Genomic DNA, 22,226 nt, shown 5'->3' on the forward strand with positions numbered 1-22,226 from the left:
TATCAGCTTCATAGTAAATAGCCTGCCAGTTTGTGAGCTCTGTTCATTCGAATACAAAATGGTCATGATTTGAGTGGAGAAAACAAAATTTATTCAAAAATTAAATCTAAAAACCAAACAAAACTTTGATCTAAGTTGTAAAAACAATAACTAAAAGAATAACAATATTGTAGAATATGAGAAGGACAGATATTTATTTGGCCAACTAAAAAGAAGTTTGAGGTCTGATACAGACAAACACACACAAAAAAATAATAATAATCTTATGCAAATATATAAGATTGATTAATGGAAGGTTACATTTATTTTCTTAAGAAATAAATATACAATAGCCTGTTTACATGAATTGAGTTTATGTGAGAAGCGACCCTTGACCAAGCACCGAGAAGAATTGATTAATTTCGCAGTCAAATTTAATGTAAGTAAAAAAGTAAAATATAATACACACTCTATGCTTAAAACTGCCGTGCATGTGATCGGCGTTGTATATTTTCAACACTCTGACCAGCTGGTCTTATAGTAGTATTCATACATGCATGCACCCTTCAATTTACTATGACGTCTACACAGCTACGGCCATTTAGATGACTTTAGATGACATTAATTCAGTACATACAATTTGTGTCCAGAACATTTATGCATTGCTTTATTTTGATAGTTGTATTTTCTTATGCCACCCATAGCAGTTAATACTGGATACACCAATACTGATATTGGTGGAGTACCTTATACTATGTTATTGTTTCTGTAGTACTACCAAGTCTGCTATTACTATAATAGTTGTTTAAAATCCCACGCATTGTACAGCTTTAGATCTAAAAGGGTATATTTGCAATGTTTCAACATTCTTGCGACCACCGGTCATAAAATCTACATTATTAAAAATATGAATACCATAAAAACGATTGCCTTGAGTTATTTTAAAATAGATTTGTATAAATTGGTCCTATTTACATAGCTTAAAGGTAGTATTCCCCATAGTTCCCTGTTATACTATTCACTCAAACGACATTGAAAGCTCTCATTTGAAAGTAAGCATGGGATTTGCGCAGTAATTTATTGATATCTTAACATAATTCTTCTGTCACTTAATAAAATATAAACACCCGTTATAATCTGAGAGAATCTCATAGTTCGTGACAAAGGACATCATTTCATATGCGGACAATTTCGTTTTCACAGAACAGTCAATTCCAAATACACTGCAATCCGTGCAGTCGGAAAACTGCAATTAAAATCTCCATACATAGCAATACAACCAATGGGAACAATAAACAAACATATTATCATATTTCGGCTTACAATCATTATACATTTTTACGATCCTGTATTACGTTCCTGTCATTACTTCGGTCGACTCGTCGCTATTCCTGTTTGGCCATGCCTCGCGACACCAGAAAACTCACACGCAGCATCCAACCACCCGATCCTCTTTATCACTTATTTTGATAATACAATCACGTAGAAATGTCTTATACATTAATAATGTAAGGCTATAAATGACTTTGTGGAACATTAATGTAGTCGGTAATACTTGAATGTACCGGAGACAGAATGAAGGGGATTGAAGTTAATCCACATGTACTGCCTGAAAGACTCGTTTGAAAGACACGACTCAACATTGTTTGTACGTTTGAAACATTTGGAAGGGAATGTTGATGGCTATTGTTAGTATATTAATCTAATACATCTAATAAAGAAGGAAAACACCTTGAAACTGTATAATGTACAAGAATATATACTAAAACTTTTAACGGTTGTTCTTGAAGGACTGCAGCATCTAGGAGATATCCAAAAATATATATGATGCGAATCAATATTAGAAATTGGGAAGTCTTTTGTTCAGACAATAACATACTTCCATGTTTATGTGATAAATTAAACTTACTTTGGTCATGTTAACCTCTTTCCTATAAACAATAAATGTAGGCCTACTGCTAAGTTCTGTAAGTAATGTTATGGTTATCACTGTAAAGTTATTTTTTAATTTGAATAGACAAATGATACCCATATTATCCAAGTGATGTCCATTCTTGGTACACCCGGATTACCACAACAACTGAACTGTGAAAAGTATCACTTGAGTTATATAACACAAAATACTGAGCACGAAACTTGATTCGAAGCAAATAATAGAAGTAATGAAGACATGATTATAACGTTAGGAGTATAAAAGAATTGCAGTTAAATGAAGAAAGAGATGATACCATAGGCAGGTTTGAAAAATTAAGAAACCTGGTCATTGGTAATATACCTAAAATTTGGTCACACACACATCTGTGTTGTTTTTAACGTTCTCACTCAACGCACGTTCTCACTCAATAAATTCACCACCGATGAAGTAACCCTTTGCCCTTAAACACACTCACATGCTAAAATCAGTCAAATGATAACTGAAAACATAGAGGTTATTTACCAAAGTTTTGAAATAAACATGTTATGATAAAGACAGGACATCTGTTATTGTAGCTACTCCAGATCAATATTGTTATTGTAGCTACTGTTATTGTAGCTGTTATTGTAGCTAGAACATGTGTTAATGCAACACCTTGCTTGCGTAAACATCTCTGAAGATGAAATGTTAACTTCGGTATAAATTTCGGATCTGAAAATGTATAATTAACTGTCACTTCAGCGTGTGATTTGTGCATGAGGACATATAAATGTGGCTATCTGTTTACTTAACTAATACAAAACTTGAATGAAGTGGAGGTTGTGAATACATATACAGTATACGCATGCTCAAATGTATGACTTGTCATTTTGCAGAGTAGGGTATGGTGGAGGATCGTCTACATTGATGTTAGGCATACTGACTTGAACATCTTGGCTGTAGGCAGTGTAGTTGACTTTCTCTTTGTGATTAACTTGCCCATTGGTTTTAGCTTCCTCTACAAGGTGATGCTCCGGGTAACCAGCTGCTCGACGGTTCTTATTCAGCAGGGGTCCCCATTCTTTAGATGGCTTCACCAAAAACTTCAATCGCTGCATAGGAGGAATGAATATGCATGTAAGTAATTAACATAGGAAGAAGTGGCGATGAGCAAACAAATTGATGTAGCAGCTAGGTATTGGAGACAGTCAGACCATTGGCGGTGCAATAACAGGTATAAGGTAAAGATGTTAGTAATCATGAATATGCATGTCGGTAATTAACATATAGGAAGAAGTGGCGATGAGCAAACAAAAGGTGATGTAAGCAGGGTATTGGAGACAGTCGGTATTGGAGACAGGGTATTGGAGACAGACAGATTGGCGGTGCAATAACAGGTATAAGGTAAAGATGTTAGTAAACATGAATATGCATGTTCGTAATTAACATCAGAAGAAGATGTAAGTAATCTCACCAGTGGTCAATCTGTCTGGTTTGTTGCTTCACGAGTGAGATGTATAGTTACAAAGCTAAAGTGTTATAATATATTCTAAGACAACATTTTTGTTGTGAAGGGAAATGTATCTTGATAATACATCTATGAATAATTAAGGAGTTCGAAAACCTACCTCTAGAAATGTTTTTTGTTTTGCTTTGAAGGCCATTGCGTAAACCATGTATCCAGGGATAACCAGAAAGGAAGCTAGGGTCATAATCCATCCACACGCTTCAGCGCCAGGAGGAAACACGTAGTCACCGTAGTAGGCTGGAGTGTAGAAGATGAAACTACATATGATGATGATCTGTGTCAAAAAAGAAAGAACAGCTGTCAGGTTAAAGGCATAATATAGTCGTACATCGTCTATCGAACAGTATACATAAATGGACTAGCTGTCAGGTTAAAGGCATAATGTAATCGTACATAACAGTATACATAAATGGCGGACTAGCTGTCAGGTTAAAGGCATAATATAGTCGTACATCGTCTATCGAACTGCATAATTAACAGTTACATGGTCACAGTTACATTTAGTCACGAAGACTGTGTTTTACCTGCAACAGTGGTAGAAATACGATCGAACAGAACATGTCGATTTATTTAACTGATCGATAAATCTGATAAGTTAGTTGAGCCCTTACATTAGAACCTAAAACATGTTCGATTAAGAGAGGATCATGCAAACAAACTGCTTTGGTTTCGTCACCCTCACTCATTCAAACAGTGTAATTCTTATCATAATATCTTTAAAACTTGGTAATTTAGCTGAAGAAAAATTCCACAAAATGAGAAGAAAAGAAATATGTTGGATATGATCATTAAACTTACCCCCATAAAGAAAGGTGAAACGAATCCCCAGGAGATTCTCCAGTACCAACCAGGCTCAAACCCAATCATAGATTTAATGTCCCCTAGGAAGCGGTCCATACCTGTATTATAAATATAAATCATTACTTATACTTAATAACAAAAATCATTCTTATTGTTTCCGATACATCGAATGTAGAAGACGAGACTCTCTTTCTCTTGTAAATTGTCCGTTGCACAATTTTGTCAGAAATCTGATTCCATACTTAAACATAGTGGTTGTCTTTATTAGGTTAACATCCTAACAGCTAACGTGTTGTGATGACAAATATTTTTGAACGTGTTAAAGAGCATTCGTTGAACACCAAGGCTCAACTTTACAGTGTCTTGGTGCCACAAAATATATTTGGTAACTATATGACCAGAGGGCCAAGACCGCAGCCAAGTCGGGCACATGTGAATAGCACCCCCCCCCCCCATGTAGAATACTGTGTCCACCCATCCTGAGCATCCATCAATAATAAGTACAAAACCTTTAGCAGTTGTAGGACACGTGTAATGTGCCCCACCTTAAATTGTCGGTGTTTCTCCTTTTTAATTGTTGATGCCTCCTTCAAACCAATTGAATTAGCGCCTTATACTGTTATTTACATGTAAGCTGCTTTATTGGTCTAGCCCACTTTAGTTCAGTTCAATGGATTTGTGATTTACCCAAGTTGATACTCAACTCCTATAAAGTGTAAAGTTGAGAGTATAACGTGGTGTTTTTGAGGTCGGGGAATGTCTCCATCTACTTTAATTACAACATTTATGTTGTAATGAGTCACTGTGAGTTATTATTCAAGGATTATGTCCGAGGGCGCAGTATTTTGTACTAGCGATAGAGCGGTAAACATTTCTAGAGTTTTCTAGAGACCATGTCAGTATAGGGTTTAGTTGTGTGGCTTACCATATATGTATGAAATCACAAGGGAGTACGTGCCAGCTATTGCCATCAGAGAAAATCCGGCTGAATACCAATCCATTAGAGTGAAAATATATAGACCACTCTGGAAAGAAAAGAGAGAAGAATTGACGAACGTTTGGTGACGTATGCTACTAGCGGCAGATATGTATCTTTCTTATCCAAGGGAACATACCACAATTCTATGTTATATAAGATTGCTCACAAATTGTTTACATGATATGTTATGAGTTTAGGTTTATCACGCACTAAAACGTAAGCTAATTGGTGTGTGTGTGGGGGGGGGGGGGGGTAGGGTGCGGTAAATGTATTCCCTAAGGAATGCAATATTTTTTTTTTATCGATTTGCCAGTTATAACTGTGAGTACTGATGACAAGAATCCTCCCCCGCTGATATCGAAGAGCCAATAATCACTAATGATTCTAAAAGACAAGACTGTATTAAGATTTCTATTCTATGAAGGCATACTCTGGATCACCTTAAAATTAATAACCTTACAAAGTTAGACAGGAAGTGGTCATTATTAATTCAGTAAGTTCGCCGTTACCTTGGTAACCATTATAAGACCTGCAAAGAATCCCAATACACACGTGCTGATAGTTACAAGTGGTTTCCATTTCTTCAAATGTGGCGGTAATTCATCAACTACAGCAGTGATGAGTGTTTCTGTCATAGCAAACTGTAAACGAAAGAAAATATAATCAAAATGGAATATGAGATTCGTCAGAGCGATTTGGAGCTTCAAGACTAAACAAAATACATTTAAAATGAGGACACAATCAATAAGTTGGTACGTTTTCCCTCTCAAGTTGAGTACATTTGTCATAGCCTATATAGCGAGCACATTGTGACAGGTTTACTTTGTTTGGTTGTTAATGAGCGTAAAATTGACCTCTTTCCGTTGCCACGACGACAACATGAATGTTCGGTACCTGCATGTCTGTAACACTCGTAGTATTACTTATATGTCGCCTTAAAAGCCTGCAATTATTCACACCGTGAATGCACCTTAACCGTCCAATCCAACAACGTATTGTGTATAGCAGTAGGTCGCAAAAGTAATATTCCAGCACAAAATATTTATTGCAAAGCATTATTGAAACCTGCACATTTGTCGATAAGATTGTACTTTTTGTCACTTGCTCTGGTACAATCTCTTTCGTTGGTGTTTCTTTTCCGTTCTCTACCAAACTTTCTCTAGCTATTTGTCAATTTTGGCAGGTTAGGGTGGATGTCAAAGTGCATGATATGCGAGTAGACAGGTAAGGGAGGAGTGAATTAGATATTTGCATTTCGTCTTTGTGTTCAGATTACAATCTGGCTTACCCATACACACAAGACAGTAGTAAATGGGTCAAGATTATCGGACAGTATCACACAGTAATACTACTATAGCATGATATATGTATGATGTGATATAGGCCATCCGTATACTAGCGGGAAATATGATGTGCTATAGCCCCATCCTTACCTCGCTATCCAGACCCAGAGTGAACAGCATGAAGAAAAACAAGAATGACCAAAATTGAGCGCCAGGCATTCTTGCTAGCGCCTCAGGGTAGGCAATGAAAGCTAGCCCAGGACCTGTAAGGAGAAAAAAACGGTTTTCGAGGTAATTCTACTTCAATGTGTAAGAAATCCTATTCAAATAAGGCAGTAGATAACTTATAACTATAGCCTTCTTGATTTGTACCTTATGTGAAATAGTTAGAGCGGTTACTTAATACGGAGGTTTAAAATATAATACTAACACTAATAGTATAAATTTATATATGTAGCGCTAAATACAACTATGGAAGAGCAACGATCTATACCGCTTTACAAAACAGTTCCAATTACACTATTAACATATTAAGAAAAAGCCTGGTTAGAAAGCTAACGACAGAAGTCGAATTTCTAATAGAGGGAGAGAATTCCAATGAACAGGACCAAATTTACACAGAGAACTATCGCTTTAGGATCGCAGTCGAGTATTTGGAATAACTTAATGAATAAATAATAATAATAATAATAATACAAATAATAATAATGTTAATAATAATAATACAAATAATAATAATAATAGTAGGCCTAATAATAGCTAGGAATCAGTAAGTATCTTACATAAGCTATATAGCTTCAACCAAACTTAAAAAAAGTTGATGAGAAAATAACCTTTAAAGTCATAGCATTGTTCGCTCCTGCAAATATCTTTTAGGTTCAGAAACACCTGTGAATGGCTTCTTCTCTTTATATTTACAAATTCTTTTGTGGTTTTGAGATTTATATTCAAGTACGATAAGTATCCTTTCTGGACATTTTAAGTTCACTAAGGAGACGTTTTGGCCATGCCATTATTGTCACTCAAAAATGTACTGGTTGCCCTCTTAATGTATACTTACGAAGATAATAATACGGTGGAAGATACTGTTTTAAACATGGTCACATTTGGCCTGGTGATTCATTTAATAATTTCTATTGGAACTATAATGACGGACTATAAGACTTATGCTTAATATTGTTGTCCCAATAGCAGAGGTAAATACAAAGCTTCATCCACATAGGAACACGATAGAACAAACAGAACCAGTAATCTCATCTCTCCACCGATTTATCCCTCTTCAATTATGTAATATGTAGCAAACTTACCGCTGTCCACGACATCCTTGACAAGCTGTCCACTGTTTTCGGCCATAAAACCAAGGGTAGAGAAGATAACAAAGCCAGCAAACACACTTGTCCCGCAATTAACCAACGAAACAAGCAAAGCATCTCTGGAAAGATTAAAAACAGTAAAGGTAAGTATGTATTACTCTTAGAAAGATCTGTTTTGAATTATTAATTGCAGTTAACCAATCTATGCAACATGCATGATAAACTTAGCATTGAATAGCTATGCAATTTCGAGAAAGGGTTAGCTGATATATATATGAATATTTTAATAAAAAAACTAATATTTTAATGTCACACTGATACTAAGCACTGGCTAAAGTGCAAGCAATTGGATAATGTTTTCTTTCTTACCGGTAGCAATTGTTGTTGAACCTATTGTAACTAGAAAATGTAATCAGACTTCCGAAAGATATTCCAAGTGAGTAGAAGATCTGGGTAGCTGCATCTCTCCAAGGCTAGAGAAAATGAAATAGAAAAACGATGTCAGAGAAGAAGTAAAGTGGAAAACCCATCACGTCACACAAGTAATATAAATTATCGTAAAGTGATGCTTGATATACGTCTCTTATGATACTACTCTACTGCAATTTTCAGTTATTATGAGTATGAAAAAGCTTAAGATTACCTTAATCTGCAATAAATCTGCGAATTCTGGAACAATGTAGAAGTAGATTCCATTCCAAGCACCTGGTAATGTTATTCCACGGAAGAAGAGGATTATAAGCACAACAAAGGGGAATACAGCTGTGAAGTAAACGACCTGTGAAAAATAATAAAAAGAATGACAATAGTTTGTAAAAATAATAGCAACAATCATGACAACAATAGTAGCAGCAGACACGATAATTAAAAAACAACAGCAGGAACTACAGTAAGAACAATACCACGAAGAAGGAAAACAACAGCCTGCTTCTACCAGGAAAAAAGAGTACAACACTCAAGAAATAAATATAACAAGACGTATACAATCTGAACATGGTATCAAAACGTCAAATTTGTTTCCTGCTTCATATTTCTTAATTTCTCCGTAAATATTTTGGAAATGCATATATTTTTTATCAAGTTCTTTCTTTACAAACTCCGCAAGCGAGAGTACAGCTGCAGAATTTAATACAAAAGCGCTCGGACACAATGAACAACAGTTGGTTGATCTTGCAAGAGGTAAACCGATGGAATGTAGCTTGCTTGGGTGTATATATGAGAATCCCATATGAGGAGTGTCATATCTTGAGCATGACATAGAATTATAGGTATTAAACTTACCTTGCCCGATGACTTGACTCCTTTCGATATACAGAGGCCTACTACGATCCACGATGCTGCTAGACAACCAACAAGATGCCAATTCATTCCACCAATGTCTCCTATACTGTCAGTTAATCCGTGTACCTTATTTCTAGAGTTCAATTAAAAAACAGATAAATATTGAATTATGCGTAATAAATAATAATCATAATATCATCTGATCGTTATAAAATTATTGGTAGACCTATCTATACACTTCCAAGTACACGTTAGCAGCGTGACTTGGAGAACATTTGTAGACCAAATGGGAATGTTACCAAACCTCTTTTGTTAATCATATATGTACCATACATCTATACAAACAACATGAATTATCTTACTGTATGAAAGTAACTTTATCATGAATTATGTGACCTGTCCGTCTATAAGTTGGGAACAGAAAGTTAACAAATAATTGACTTATTGTCCATACAGACAAAGATCCTTGGCTGGCAAGTGACCTAAGTATACCTCTTGTCGGAAACATTATATTCTTCGTATCACTGATATAATGCACATGAATCACCGACTTCGATGGGAGACACTCACCCCCCCCCCCCCTCCCCTTCCTCTGATATCTTTACCCTTTGTGAAAACCTAGCCACATATATACTTACGTCCAGAATTCTTCCGTGGCTCTCGTATTGTTAGCTGTATGTCCCAGTGATCGAGTAGTGTTAAGAAAGTTATCGAAACAGTACTCAGTATTCCATGTATTATTACAGGAGATCCATTCTAAGTTTGGGAACGTGAAAGACTTGAACCCATAGTACACTGTCCAGGCAATGATAATATTGTAGTAAATCGCTACTAGCGTAGAAACAATAACCATGCCAAATCCAACACCTGCAATGTTAAAAAGACATTTAAGTGTCAAATGTGTTTACATTCTGCGTGATAAAGGAGTATGACAAAAACAATGTAGAAATTGATCTCTAATGAGGCATATAGGTGTTTTTCGTTAGTAGAACTACCATCGCATTCTGACTTTAAATCTTTCGGTATTTTAAATCGATGACCTTACTTATAACGCATCATCACGCAACCATTATTGTGGTGTATTATGTTTACTTATATGGAGACTGAAATATATATCTAAACGTAATAAGGGAATTCAGAAAGTTAACAAACCTCTGAATAAGGGACTTATTGCCCAAACAGACAACGCTCCTTGGCTGGCAAACTGACCGAAAGAAAGCTCCAAGAAGAACAGAGGTAGTCCACAACAGAACAGCATAATGATGTAGGGGATCAGAAATGCTCCTGTTATTACAAAATTACAAATAAAGAATCAATTGTTTATTTGTTTCTATGACCAAACAAAAATCACCTGTCGTCCAATGAAGTTCAGTTCTTTGGAGTAATTCAGCTCATGTTTATTCATCACATATACTGTGAGATGAGAGTGCTCGAGAAATGAACATTACATACAGGTATGGTTGGAGTTGATGAAAATACGATACACCAGATCACGAAGAAGTACTTTTTTATAAGTTGCAATGAATGTGATCTAATCTATACTAGTCATGCAATGTAGCATGGTCATTGAACAGTTCTAACTGAATCTGTATTGCTTTATTTCGCTTTGTTTTCAATCCATATTTACTTGACTGCAAGTCCTGTTTTTCGTTTTATCCAATTCTGTCTGCTCTTCCTTATATCCACATTAGTTGTCTGTCCATATGCCTCTTGTAAGTTTTATTTCATAAGTTCGTCAATAGTGGAGGGGAAAGGCGGTGTGGAAGGGGGTAGGAGAAGGGCATACCTGCTATTTGTTACGTATTAAAACTAGGAAACATTCGAAACATCCGTCATAAAGGAAATATGATTTATAGAGAGATAATTGAAATGTCAGTTTGCATTATATAATACCACTTTCTATATTTACTATTGTATAGTAATATCAACTCTGATTTATCAAATTCCCAAAAAAATATTAGTTGTATGAAAAAATAATTGGAAGATTAATTACAAACGACAAAGAATTTTCCAATAAGTACGATCCCTTCTCCATGATTTAGTTAACTTGTATTAGAAACTCAGGCACATTGTACAGTACAAATGCACTATATGCAACGAATGTTGATGTATACATATAATAGAGCCAATACACCCTAGCTGTAACTATTGGTTAAACATAGTAAATTGTTAAGGGTTTTCAGATCAACGTTGTTCGTGCTTTGTCTATTCATTCTTGTTTACTTTTCAGTGGAATATTTATTCAGTATATCGAATATATATTTATTCAAGTCCACCAGTCCGGTTTGACGCCTTCGTGTACATCGTCAAGTTCACTATATTATACTCTTGTAGGTATTGTGTCTGCATCCTAGCCCTACATAGCCCGGGCTGTTCGAACCATGGAAGTATTACCCTAACAGGGTGACAGGGACATCGGTGCTAAGGGGGAGAATGGTCAGTGGCCCTCAACGGCTAAGCTTTGTTTCAGAAGTATGTCACCTCTCCCCATCCCCCCCCCCTCCCCACAAACACTAACAGTTGCTTATAGCTGATTCATAAACAAAACTATAAATACAATAACTTGCATGACGAATCTTCATTGTAGATGTAAGGTCGCAAAAGCCTCGAAATTAGCAGATCAGATTCTATAGATTCTTGCTGCATTGCGAACTTACCTCCACCGTTTTCATAACAAAGATATGGGAATCGCCAGACGTTGCCGAGTCCTACAGCATATCCGATGCATGCAAGGATGAAGTCGAACCATGAGCCCCATTTTTCACGATCTTCGTCTTCATCCTCCTCCTCTGCTCCAGTATCTGTTTGGGCGATCTTACCATTGTCTTGTCCGTGTATCTTGCCATTACTCGTGTATTCAATGTCATCTTCCGGTCTCTGCATGCAGTCAAAGGAGAGAAATATGTAATTGCAATTGATGAAACATACAGCGGATGTCAAAATGAAGAAAGTAACTTTCGGCCTTAGAATTTCACTTTTCATATACTGGGAAGGGAGATGGGCATAAAATGCACTAACCCCACATTCAACATATACATTATAGAACGCACCAATATATCTCACTGTAAAAAGATTTTTTTTTTCTGATTTAGATGACTGAGTGTTTCAAAACTATATTTTCAAAAATATCCCAATGCTAAATAAGTTAAGTCAAGTTTGAACATTCAATGGTATTGTCGAAGGCCTAGGTATGATTACATTATATTTGAACCGCAAACAATGTGTCAGATTTCGAAGAGAATGGCTTTCGATATCGAGAGATCTGAACGACATACAGTCAAAACAGTATCTACTTTAAATTTTAAGAGTAAAATTACTTATAGTAGATAAGAATCTAGATTTGAGATGTACATAAGATCGTGTTGGATGTAATTCCATGCCCATAAGCCTATTCATTTCAATGTTAGAAGTCGCGCACTGTTGCAGGCTATGTTTTATGTAAATGGAAGGATCACTTAATTTTGACATTTTGTAGACTGTTAAAATATCTGCTGTGTTCAGGTTGTATACCACATTTAATTTGGAAAAGAAGTGACCCTTTAAACATCTGAGGCTCATCAACTAAAGTGGCTGGACTACTTACTCTAACGCAGAGACCATTCGGTCAGTTCCAGAGATGAAACACAAACCTCCATGGGAAAAGATAGGGATATTACCACTTGAAATCACATGTTTACAATGAATTGCATATTTGTCAAGGACAAAAGGTGTTCAATGTCATCCAGGAGGGCTCTGATGTTCATATCATGGAGCCTAAACAGATTTACCTCCATGTTCATATCAAGTTAAAAGTACATGTTTGACTATTTATAGAATATATAAAACAATGGATTAACATTAACATTTATTCCTACACTGAGCATAGCAGTCATCAGTTTGGCATTCCAGAGATTTTAAAAGCTGTTTATCTTGAAAACCGTACTGTAGGTATGAAACTAACACTGATTGTATTTCATTTGTTTCGAACTATCGCATATCAAGACTAATAAGATCCAGTCTGAAGTCAACCTTTAAAAATGCATGTAATCGGTTATACACAATGAACTGATGCGGAAGATGAGACCAGACTACGAGTCTCTCAAGCTAAAACGCCAAACGAAAACTGAAGAAAAGGGAAAGGGGTTGGGGAAGGAGGCAAAGTGACTGATATAACAATCACATAATCTATACGATTTTTCTTACTTCTTCTTTATATTACTGCCCCATTGCACGGTAGAGCAAATAAAACTATATCAGCTCTTTCATTGATCTCTGCAAATACTGTTTTGTTAAAGCACAGTGCCTGTCATGGTTATATTACGGCCAGCCTATATAGAGGTCCAAAATGTACGGTACCGAGGCCCACTGATGTCTGTGTCTGACCCACTGTCCCCCGGTATGGTAACTCCGACACAGTCCTTTTCGGAGAAAAACAATTTGCAGTGAAGCATGACTGTCCATTAGGGCACTGTATTTAGAAACTGTACAGTAATGTTTAAATTATGTATATGTTTGGTCAAGCACTTCTGTCAATGGCGATATGCCGTTGTATATATTGGACATACATTAAATTTTATAATATAAACCACAAGTAGTATAGAAAGTCGATTGAGCGCTGACTTCCTATGAATACATACTGAAAAAAAAACAATTGCGACCGAGAGAAAGAATTCTATTAAGCCCATAGCCAATTGCTATTAGTACCTGTAGCTTCATATGTTGAATTTACTGGAAATGACGCAGACTTTTCTACGCACTATATACCAACAACAACAAAGGCAGTATTCATTCCGAGTGAAACAGTGTAAGAAAATCTATGAAGTTCGTCTCATGAGCGAAATTGAATCCATATTTCTGAAGCAAGGTTATATAATGCAAACATTCTTCTGTTTTCCATACTTACTGTGTATCCTGTCACTGAAAAGAACACCATTCTCACAAACGAACTAAATTATTCCTCTCGCCAAGCTGTCCTATTTTCCTTTCGGAGAGTGTTGTTATATCATACGAAAAGAGCAACTGTCTCGCCTGAGTCAATGATACATTAGTCCTTCAAATACAAAGTTTCAAAACGCTGTGCGTTTTATTAGTTTTAAGCTTATTGGATAAAATGTGCACGTATTATTTTACTATATGCTGCAGCAATGCAATTTAAACACCATTGGCTTACGCTCAGTTCGTTATTCACTTGACGTCGTTTTTAGAGAGTGAACTCGTATTGAATAATACAACCAAGCAGCACAATTTACAATGGAATCAGACAATTGAGTGAGTCGGAACATGCATTGTTTGGTTTTATCGACTTTAAAGGACCGTGGTTCAGAGCACTCAACCATACAGCCTGAGTGGCCAATGAGCATAGGAAGCAAGTAAGGGATCCCAGAAGCAACTCAGGAGTGACGAGTCACGTCTGCGTTTCTTTCTTCATAGTTACTCCAATAAAACCGGTCGGTGTCATCAAGCCGAACTTACCAAGAATATCGAAATTAAAAAGAAACATAAAAAAAAAGGGGAGGGGGGGGGGACCTTTAACACAAATGTACTCAAATGTTTGCTTAATTCCCCAGGAATTGTAAGCCAAGTTTTAGTTCGGTAGTTTGATAACATTTTTATGGATTACCAAGAAGGATTATAAGTAGGTCAAAGTTCATGATGCGTTATAACTTCGTGCGTTGTCAAATATCGCAGGAGCTCATTAAATACCTTATTATGTGTTCAAGGGCAACCGTATATGTGTAATGGTAGGTATATATGCATTGTTGTGTTCTCCCTAGTTTTGTCCCAAATTAGGATGATCTGTAGGAATGTTATCATTATATTCCCTTTCGAGGGATCGTGATCCCTGACTCACGTAACAGAGCCATGAATGATCACACGGTAACATGATCTTAATGTAAGGACTGGAGTTATGAGTGGATCAGGCTGTTTGGATTCTCAGAATCTATCTTCAATGGTTATTTTTCTTTTCAAATAAAAGGCGGGGTGGGTTCCTTTGTGTGTGCTCTAAGTTTAACACGTTAAGATACACTCCATTCTTAATAATTGCCATCTATTGCCATTCTTAATAATTGTCATCTATTGCCATCTATTGCCATTCTTAATAATTGCCATCTATTAGCATATTTACAATATTCTGTTCGATTGTTGCCATTGATGGCATTTCACAAACATTACATTGCTCCGCCAGATCCAGTAAAGAACTAGAATACGGTGTTTTGTGTGCAGTTGAATGGTGGTGCAGTTTAATCGGCAGAATGGTGGGTGGTGTAGTTTAATCGGCAGAATGGTGGTGCAGTTTAATCGCTAATCAGCAGCCAACCAAAAACTGAACATTTGCAAACCGCCTTTCCGTGGCCGTTTGTCTGGTAGCCTGAAGTGAACATTGTCACTATAAGTAATTTATATTCATAATCGGAAATCCGAAAATTCTTGGTTTGTTGTACTCAATGTGTAGTCTAATGATTCTGTATACCACTTTATTTGTTTGATTTTGATATCATGGTTTCAATATTATACCCCCAAATGCGATCCTATATACAGTAAGTGAGTCGTTTATATTTCATTGGCTTAATTCGTTAACTCGTAATTGAAGAAGAATAAAAAGTCTTTTTTTCATTTCAGATTCGCATTTTGCAGAAAATGACTGGGAACGGAATCATGATGAATTACTACCTGGCGAAAACAATAAAGAGTTTTTATTTTAGTAAATTTGTCAACTGTATTATACTGAGTAGTTTGTGCTGGATACTCGGACCAAGCTCAGACAGCGGCTGACTGATAAATTATCTGAGCTGTTTATAGAGAAGGCTCTGTTCTTTAATACAGAAGAGCGCCACCGCTTGAAATGAAACAGTTAAATTCCTGATAAGAATCAAACTGCAGTATGAAATGTTTCCCCGAAAGTAACGAGGGCAGTATTGAAGCACTCAGCATGCATATACTTCGGATGTGTGACCTGATTATTTCCCTTTGGAGTCGGCTTTGAGTACGTTTCTGAATGCTGTCATTTGCCGACTTTGCAATCCGCGGTCCCCCAAACAATTTTGCAAGGTCGGTAAGAGTGACTAAATAGTTTTCGAAACCAAAAATGTTCACATTTTCCTTTCCACTTAGGTCTGATTCATGCGGTTTATGTCTTCCATTAAATCGTACTTTCTTGTTTTCGTTCTCCGAGCAACATCGAGTGCAAAGGCAATTGTTTTTCTGTCTTGTGAGACCTTCTAAAAGACACAATAGACCAGCCCTACTTAATTATAGGACAGTGACAGGCGATGCTCCCAATTTCGATCAGAATAGCTGACTTGGTAAGGTGTTGACCGTTCTCATTGGGATCACTTATTGCGAACCTGTTCTTACCAAAACTAGTCAATCTTATTTACTCTTTCCTTTGCAAGCAACAAATCAAAATGAGATAAACTGATAAGAGGTTTTTATGGTCTCGGTAGTGTTATCAATTTTATTAGTATAGTAAGCAACTAATCAAGACTTCAGAGTAATAAAACTCCCAACAAGTGTAACATCTTTGTTTGATTTCCTGATCCTTAAACTTTTCAAGAATTTAATAGATCTAAGGCGTAAGGAAAAACAAACAAGTTGCATCTTCCTTTTAATCCTGTTGGTTGCAAACCCGTCGTAAATTTTACCAAACAGCTTAGGAATAACCTGTGCTTAACACAGTTTAGCAAAAAGTGCTGTCTCCCTAACTTCTAGCACTATAATATTCTCCAATATTGGTCCCTTTTTGCTACATTTGATTTGAAATTCATACTGCGATAACAAACATGCAAATCAAAAGCACAGAATAGACCAAAATAAATCCTTTATTTTTCACTTTATTTTAAACAATGGCAATTTATACATTTGTTCTTATATTGACTTACTCTTTGTGTTGTATTATCGGGTGATATAAGTTTTAAGTGCATTTGTACATTGGAGCTCGTAAACATTCCCATGCAACATAGGTTAAACCTTGGGTTTCATTTGAACAAGTGAAATTTGATACAAAAAAAAAACTAAAATTGTTTCTTTCACTGTAAAATGTAGCCTTTCAATTCTGTAGAGTTTGCCAGTAAACCAGGCCTGAAATATGTGACTAACAGGGCAAGAGTTTGATGATGTTTAAATTCCTGGTCACAGTGAGGTCATCCCTTTTACAATACTATTTTAAAAAGCTGATATAAAAGCCTTATATTGTTGTTGTTTTTATGACAATTATATTTTTTTCAGGGGGTGGCTATAGATACTAAGTCAGTTTTAACATACATACATTAATCGTTCCAATTAAGTTTCCAATACTAGGCCAGTAAAGTGTTCCCCTCCCCTTTGGAAAATTTTTCGTTTTGAAACGTCCTTAGATGGAATCTGGTGTATATTTTAAGTCAAATTTGATTTGCCGACGGATCTGGAAGTGGTGTCTGAAATGGGGGAGGGGTGTAAGGGGAGGGGGTGTCCCCCTCCCCTTTGGAAAATTTTTAGTTTTGAAACGTCCTTAGATGCAATCTGGTGTATATTTTAAGTCAAATTTGATTTGTCGACGGATCTGGAAGTGGTGACTGAAATGGGGGAGGGGTCTAAGGGTACGGGGTCTACCCCTCCCCTTTGGAAAATTTTTAGTTTTGAACGTCCTGAGATGCAATCTGGTGCATATTTTAAGTCAAATTTGGCACGGAAGAAGCTCCCGTTCTCCTTTTCTCTATTCAGCTTTCCTTCTTTCTTCCCCTTCCGCTCTCTTCACCTTTTCTCCTTTTGCCGACAGACCCAAAATTTGCCGACAGCGACCAAATTATTGGGGGGGGGGTGTGACACCCCCACACCCCCCGCTCGCTACGCCCCTGGGTATGTAGCTATAAAGCCCCAACCCGAAGGAAACTTTACACCACCGTGTTCTATGCTTTCAAGCTCTTGAACATGGAAGGTTAGGGGGACTTATTTGTGGCCGATCTCCTCATATTGAAATCAATCAAGGAGAGAAATTCGTGATTGCGACGAAAATGTTATGTATGGCTATATGTTCAGACAATACCAATTACAAGGCTGGGTAAACCAAATGACCTTTAAAGTATGAGTTACTCTGATGTGACCATAATGACTGAAGATTTACTAGCATACGGTATTAATCAATACATTGTTGCATGCAATGATCAAAAGTTAAGAAGTGTCGAATTCCGAACGCTACACGAGATTACAATTTTACCCCTGTTGTGGTATCTTTTCTCATTCCGTGATTTCTTTTGTCTGTGCTAATTAGTTTCTTACACATGGTGTTATGTTAATGTTAATGAGGGCAGCAGATAAAAGCTGAGATATCCTTAATCCACTCTAGCGCGAAATGACATGTTATAGTTAACTGCGTCTGTAAGATGAGTCCAGAAATACTAGACAAACGAGAAACTATATACCCGTTATTACCATAGTAACACTAGAAAACCTGAAGAAACCCATGCATGAATGAATTTGACTTGCGTAAACCAACAGTGGCGGGAACACGAGTTAAATTTCTAGCCTCACACCAGAAAAAACGTCACATGAACCTTGCAAGATGTTCTCGGAGACAGCCCCATGGTCAAATCAAGTGGAACCTATACATTAAAGTAACTCTCTAAATGTTTTTGGTAACATTTCAACTATTGAACATTGTGGTCCTACTAGTAACTCCGTCAAATATATGAAATAGTGAAGAAGAAACTTGAACAATTCCCGATTAGCTTTACTCATGTGAGCAGTACAAAAACATCACTCGCTGGTCGTACAAGTTAGGTTTTTTGTTAATATCAATATTCAATATTAAGTGTTAATGATGCACAATAAGGGGAAATCCTGAATTATTTAGAACAATCTTGAAAAAAGTCCACTTCGACTTGGTCTTTAGTTTTTCAAAGGAAACATAGAGATAGACAAACTAAATGAACTATTAATGTCTCAGCGTCGACATTATATTTAAAACATCAAGACAGAAATGATATAGTAAATGCCGTTGCATCGGTCATATAACAGCGTATCCCATAACGCCATAGTCCTTTCATTACAGGCAGATATGGGAAGAGAAATATACGGGTATAAATCAAGAAAAAGCTCAGTTAAATCGCAATCACTATTTTAATTACATTTGTCAATGCACCGATGTGAACTTTATAATCGGTTGACACTGCGGGTGAACCGCTGCCACGTATAGTTTCTGGGAAGACTGACGCGATTACAGGCTTGGTAAACCGTGCATAACCAAAATGTATACAGGTTCGCAGAAACTTGGTAAGAGTCAAAGAATAATATAATGTGTGCATACATATGGTTTTCTACTATCAAGTATTTGCCAAAGGGCAAAGCAGAGTTGAAGGCGCCCACAGATATTCCGAGTTATTGCCGGGTGGCTTGTCGCCGTGATAGTCGGAAAATGACTCTGAGACCCAAGAAAGTGAAATCGTAGGCGATATGAAGATACTGAAGACTTTTCTTCGACTTTTCCCGTTCCCGTTTTCACGTTGGGATAGCTACTGTCATGCTTATGGGATCGTTTTACTGTTCTCTTGGGAGAAATTATTGTGCTTTTTTATTTTATTATTATTGTTACCACTACTAACATTTGATTCTAGTTTTACTGACATGCCTGGGCTTTATGACCCATCACGGAAACGAGTGTAGATAAGTTGGAAAGGGGGGGGGGGGGGGGAATCATTCTCGGGAAGAGTCATAATTGCAGATATTGCAAAAATCATGTTGACAACATATACAGTTTTCTTCGTTGCAGCTATTAATTAAATTCTTTAAATATGTTATTGCTGATATAATTTCGGGGGAAAAGAGCATTACTATAATTAATGAAAAGGTACGTTATTGTTCATTACCGTGGGCACAGCAGCCACATCAGCTAAACCACCAAAGACTTCACAAAAATACAAACAACATACTTCTAACTTATCGGTAATATGTCTAAAAATGACAGAGAGATCAATAACTACACCACAACACCACCGAAGATTATAACAATTAGGCAAAACAACTTCAAAATAGTTCCGTAAAGACACATGGAAGTGACTCATTGATACCTTACTCAGCATATCTCATTATAATGATAACAACAGATAGCAATGGTATCTAATTGAATAATAATAATAATAACCCGCACAATTACTTCATTAGAATACTAACTATGGAACATCCTTTTAGATGTACATATGACATATATGCATTCCATGACAATAATAACAATGGCATACATATCATATGAAGTATAATGCAATGAAATATACATCCCGTTATAGTAATTTTGCAAACTTAAATAAGAATGGACAGGTGACATTATCAGCAAACGAAATGAGTAATCAACCAGGCATTGTATTAAGTACATCTTATTGAAACTATAAATATACACATATGCCTATACCTATTTACAAGCTACCCTGCTATTTTTATATAGTTGGTAATTTATGAACTATCTCACAAGGAATGACAAAGAGACCGTAAACCATGATTTAAATATAACGGGACCCTCGACGCGGGGTGGTCCCTGACGTCCCTACACAATAGTAACGGCCCGCGGTCATGAAATGATATATTAGTGGACTATGTAATTCTAATATATCCGTTTAACATTTAGAGAAATAACAACATAAATTGGTCTAAACATAAAGCGAAGATAGAACTTACTTCAATTGCTTTCATCATGTTACCCTTGCTGATGATTACGGAGTTTCTCAAAATATCTCAAAGTAGTACACTCTCCTGTGATTGCGTTCTATCTGTCAGTTCAATGCAGCTAACAAATGTACTTCTCTTAGCGAAGCGCCTTCTTTTATGTCACACTCATTGGCTGATACACACTTTGACGTCACTGGAAAAGGCCGCTGCTACAGCTTCCGGTTGGTTCTTGTTGCTTAGTTGTCAATCCATAGAAATGGTAACCACGTTCGTTGATTTACACAGAAATGCAGGGGATGGTAACTAACGAGAAATATTGAAAACAGGGAATGCTTCAAAGACGAGACAATTTGATTTCACCTTTGAACGTTTAAATCCACGAGTATTATTCTGATCGTCGATATCGATAAGTATGATTTCATTTCCTTTTATCGGACTTGATTTAGTACGAAAGAACTACACTAAAGAGAGGTTACAATACAGACATAACAAAACTATTCATATTAAACTGTTTGATATAGCGGATTGGAATTGATATATTTACTTCGATTAGTCTAATATAATATAATGAAATAATGATAATGAAATAATGGCTACTCAGCTACGAAATATAGACATGATTAGTGAAGAGAAGAGCATTGAAAACAAAGATATATCTGCTTATCGTATAATTCATTTGTCTTTGTGAATCTCGGATTGTCTTTTCCATGTAAACTTGAAGGTTTAAATTTTAACAAACCCTTCAACGGTTAACTAACTTATACGAATCACGGAATATATATATATAGACCCTCAAACCTGTAGGGTGCTTGGGTTACAGAGGAATGGGCTGGGGGTATGGGGTGAGAGGAAGAGGAAGGGTTATCCTGCAAGGTGTAATCCCCTTTCTCCATTGAATGCCAAAAACGACCAGTGATAAACCCTTGATTACATACTTTGTTCTATTTGGGTAATGAAGCTAAACAATTACAAGATGTCGGGTTTTTTTTTATGTGGGTGCAGCCCTGGGGTGTCTTTATAGATAAGTCTAGATAGGGAACGAAAACTGCACCTCCACATTTTCTTCTTGTATATTTATTTACCTCCATACGTTGCACGTTTACCTGTCTGCATCATGAATATTTATAATATCGCGATCAGAAGAATAAAAGGGTTAAATGTTACAAATAACCTGTAATCGAACAACTCCTCCACCTCCTACCACGTAGTGGTAGTATTAGTAGTATGGTAGTAGTAGTGGTAGTAGGCCTACGAAATGTAGAAGTAGTAGTGTTAATTATAGTAGTGATAGTAGTTGTAGTAGTGGTGGTAGTAGTAGTGATAGTAGTTGTAGTAGTGGTGGTAGTAGTAGTGATAGTAGTTGTAGTAGTGGTGGTAGTAGTAGTGATAGTAGTTGTAGTAGTGGTGGTAGTAGTAGTGATAGTAGTTGTAGTAGTGGTGGTAGTAGTAGTGATAGTAGTTGTAGTAGTGGTGGTAGTAGTAGTGATAGTAGTTGTAGTAGAGGTAGTAGTAGTGGTAGTAATATTAGTAGTGGTGGTGTGAGTAGTATTATTGG

The 22,226-nt window shown here is 36.5% G+C and overlaps 1 protein-coding gene across 2 annotated transcripts; it reads right to left on the reverse strand.

Annotated features, from left to right (window-relative positions):
- Positions 1–175: 175 nt before the first annotated feature.
- Positions 176–20,840, reverse strand: LOC139980321 (sodium- and chloride-dependent glycine transporter 1-like). Of its 2 annotated transcripts, none has more exons than XM_071991911.1 (14): positions 20,681–20,840; positions 11,716–11,935; positions 10,211–10,342; positions 9,697–9,925; positions 9,059–9,191; positions 8,421–8,555; positions 8,147–8,250; positions 7,772–7,896; positions 6,615–6,727; positions 5,691–5,822; positions 5,128–5,227; positions 4,200–4,300; positions 3,502–3,675; positions 176–2,985 (listed from the first exon to the last, which is right to left on the reverse strand). In XM_071991911.1, exons 1-14 carry the CDS (start codon positions 20,696–20,698, stop codon positions 2,743–2,745), a joined length of 1,959 nt encoding a protein of 652 aa, XP_071848012.1. In that variant the 5' UTR covers positions 20,699–20,840; the 3' UTR covers positions 176–2,742. The 2 variants fall into 2 exon arrangements, with proteins under 2 accessions (XP_071848012.1, XP_071848011.1); XM_071991910.1 differs by lacking the exon at positions 20,681–20,840 and adding an exon at positions 13,941–14,222.
- Between the last annotated feature and the right edge of the window lie 1,386 nt (positions 20,841–22,226).

This window comes from Apostichopus japonicus, chromosome 14 (assembly GCF_037975245.1).
Source record: "Apostichopus japonicus isolate 1M-3 chromosome 14, ASM3797524v1, whole genome shotgun sequence".
NCBI lineage: Eukaryota > Metazoa > Echinodermata > Holothuroidea > Aspidochirotida > Stichopodidae > Apostichopus > Apostichopus japonicus.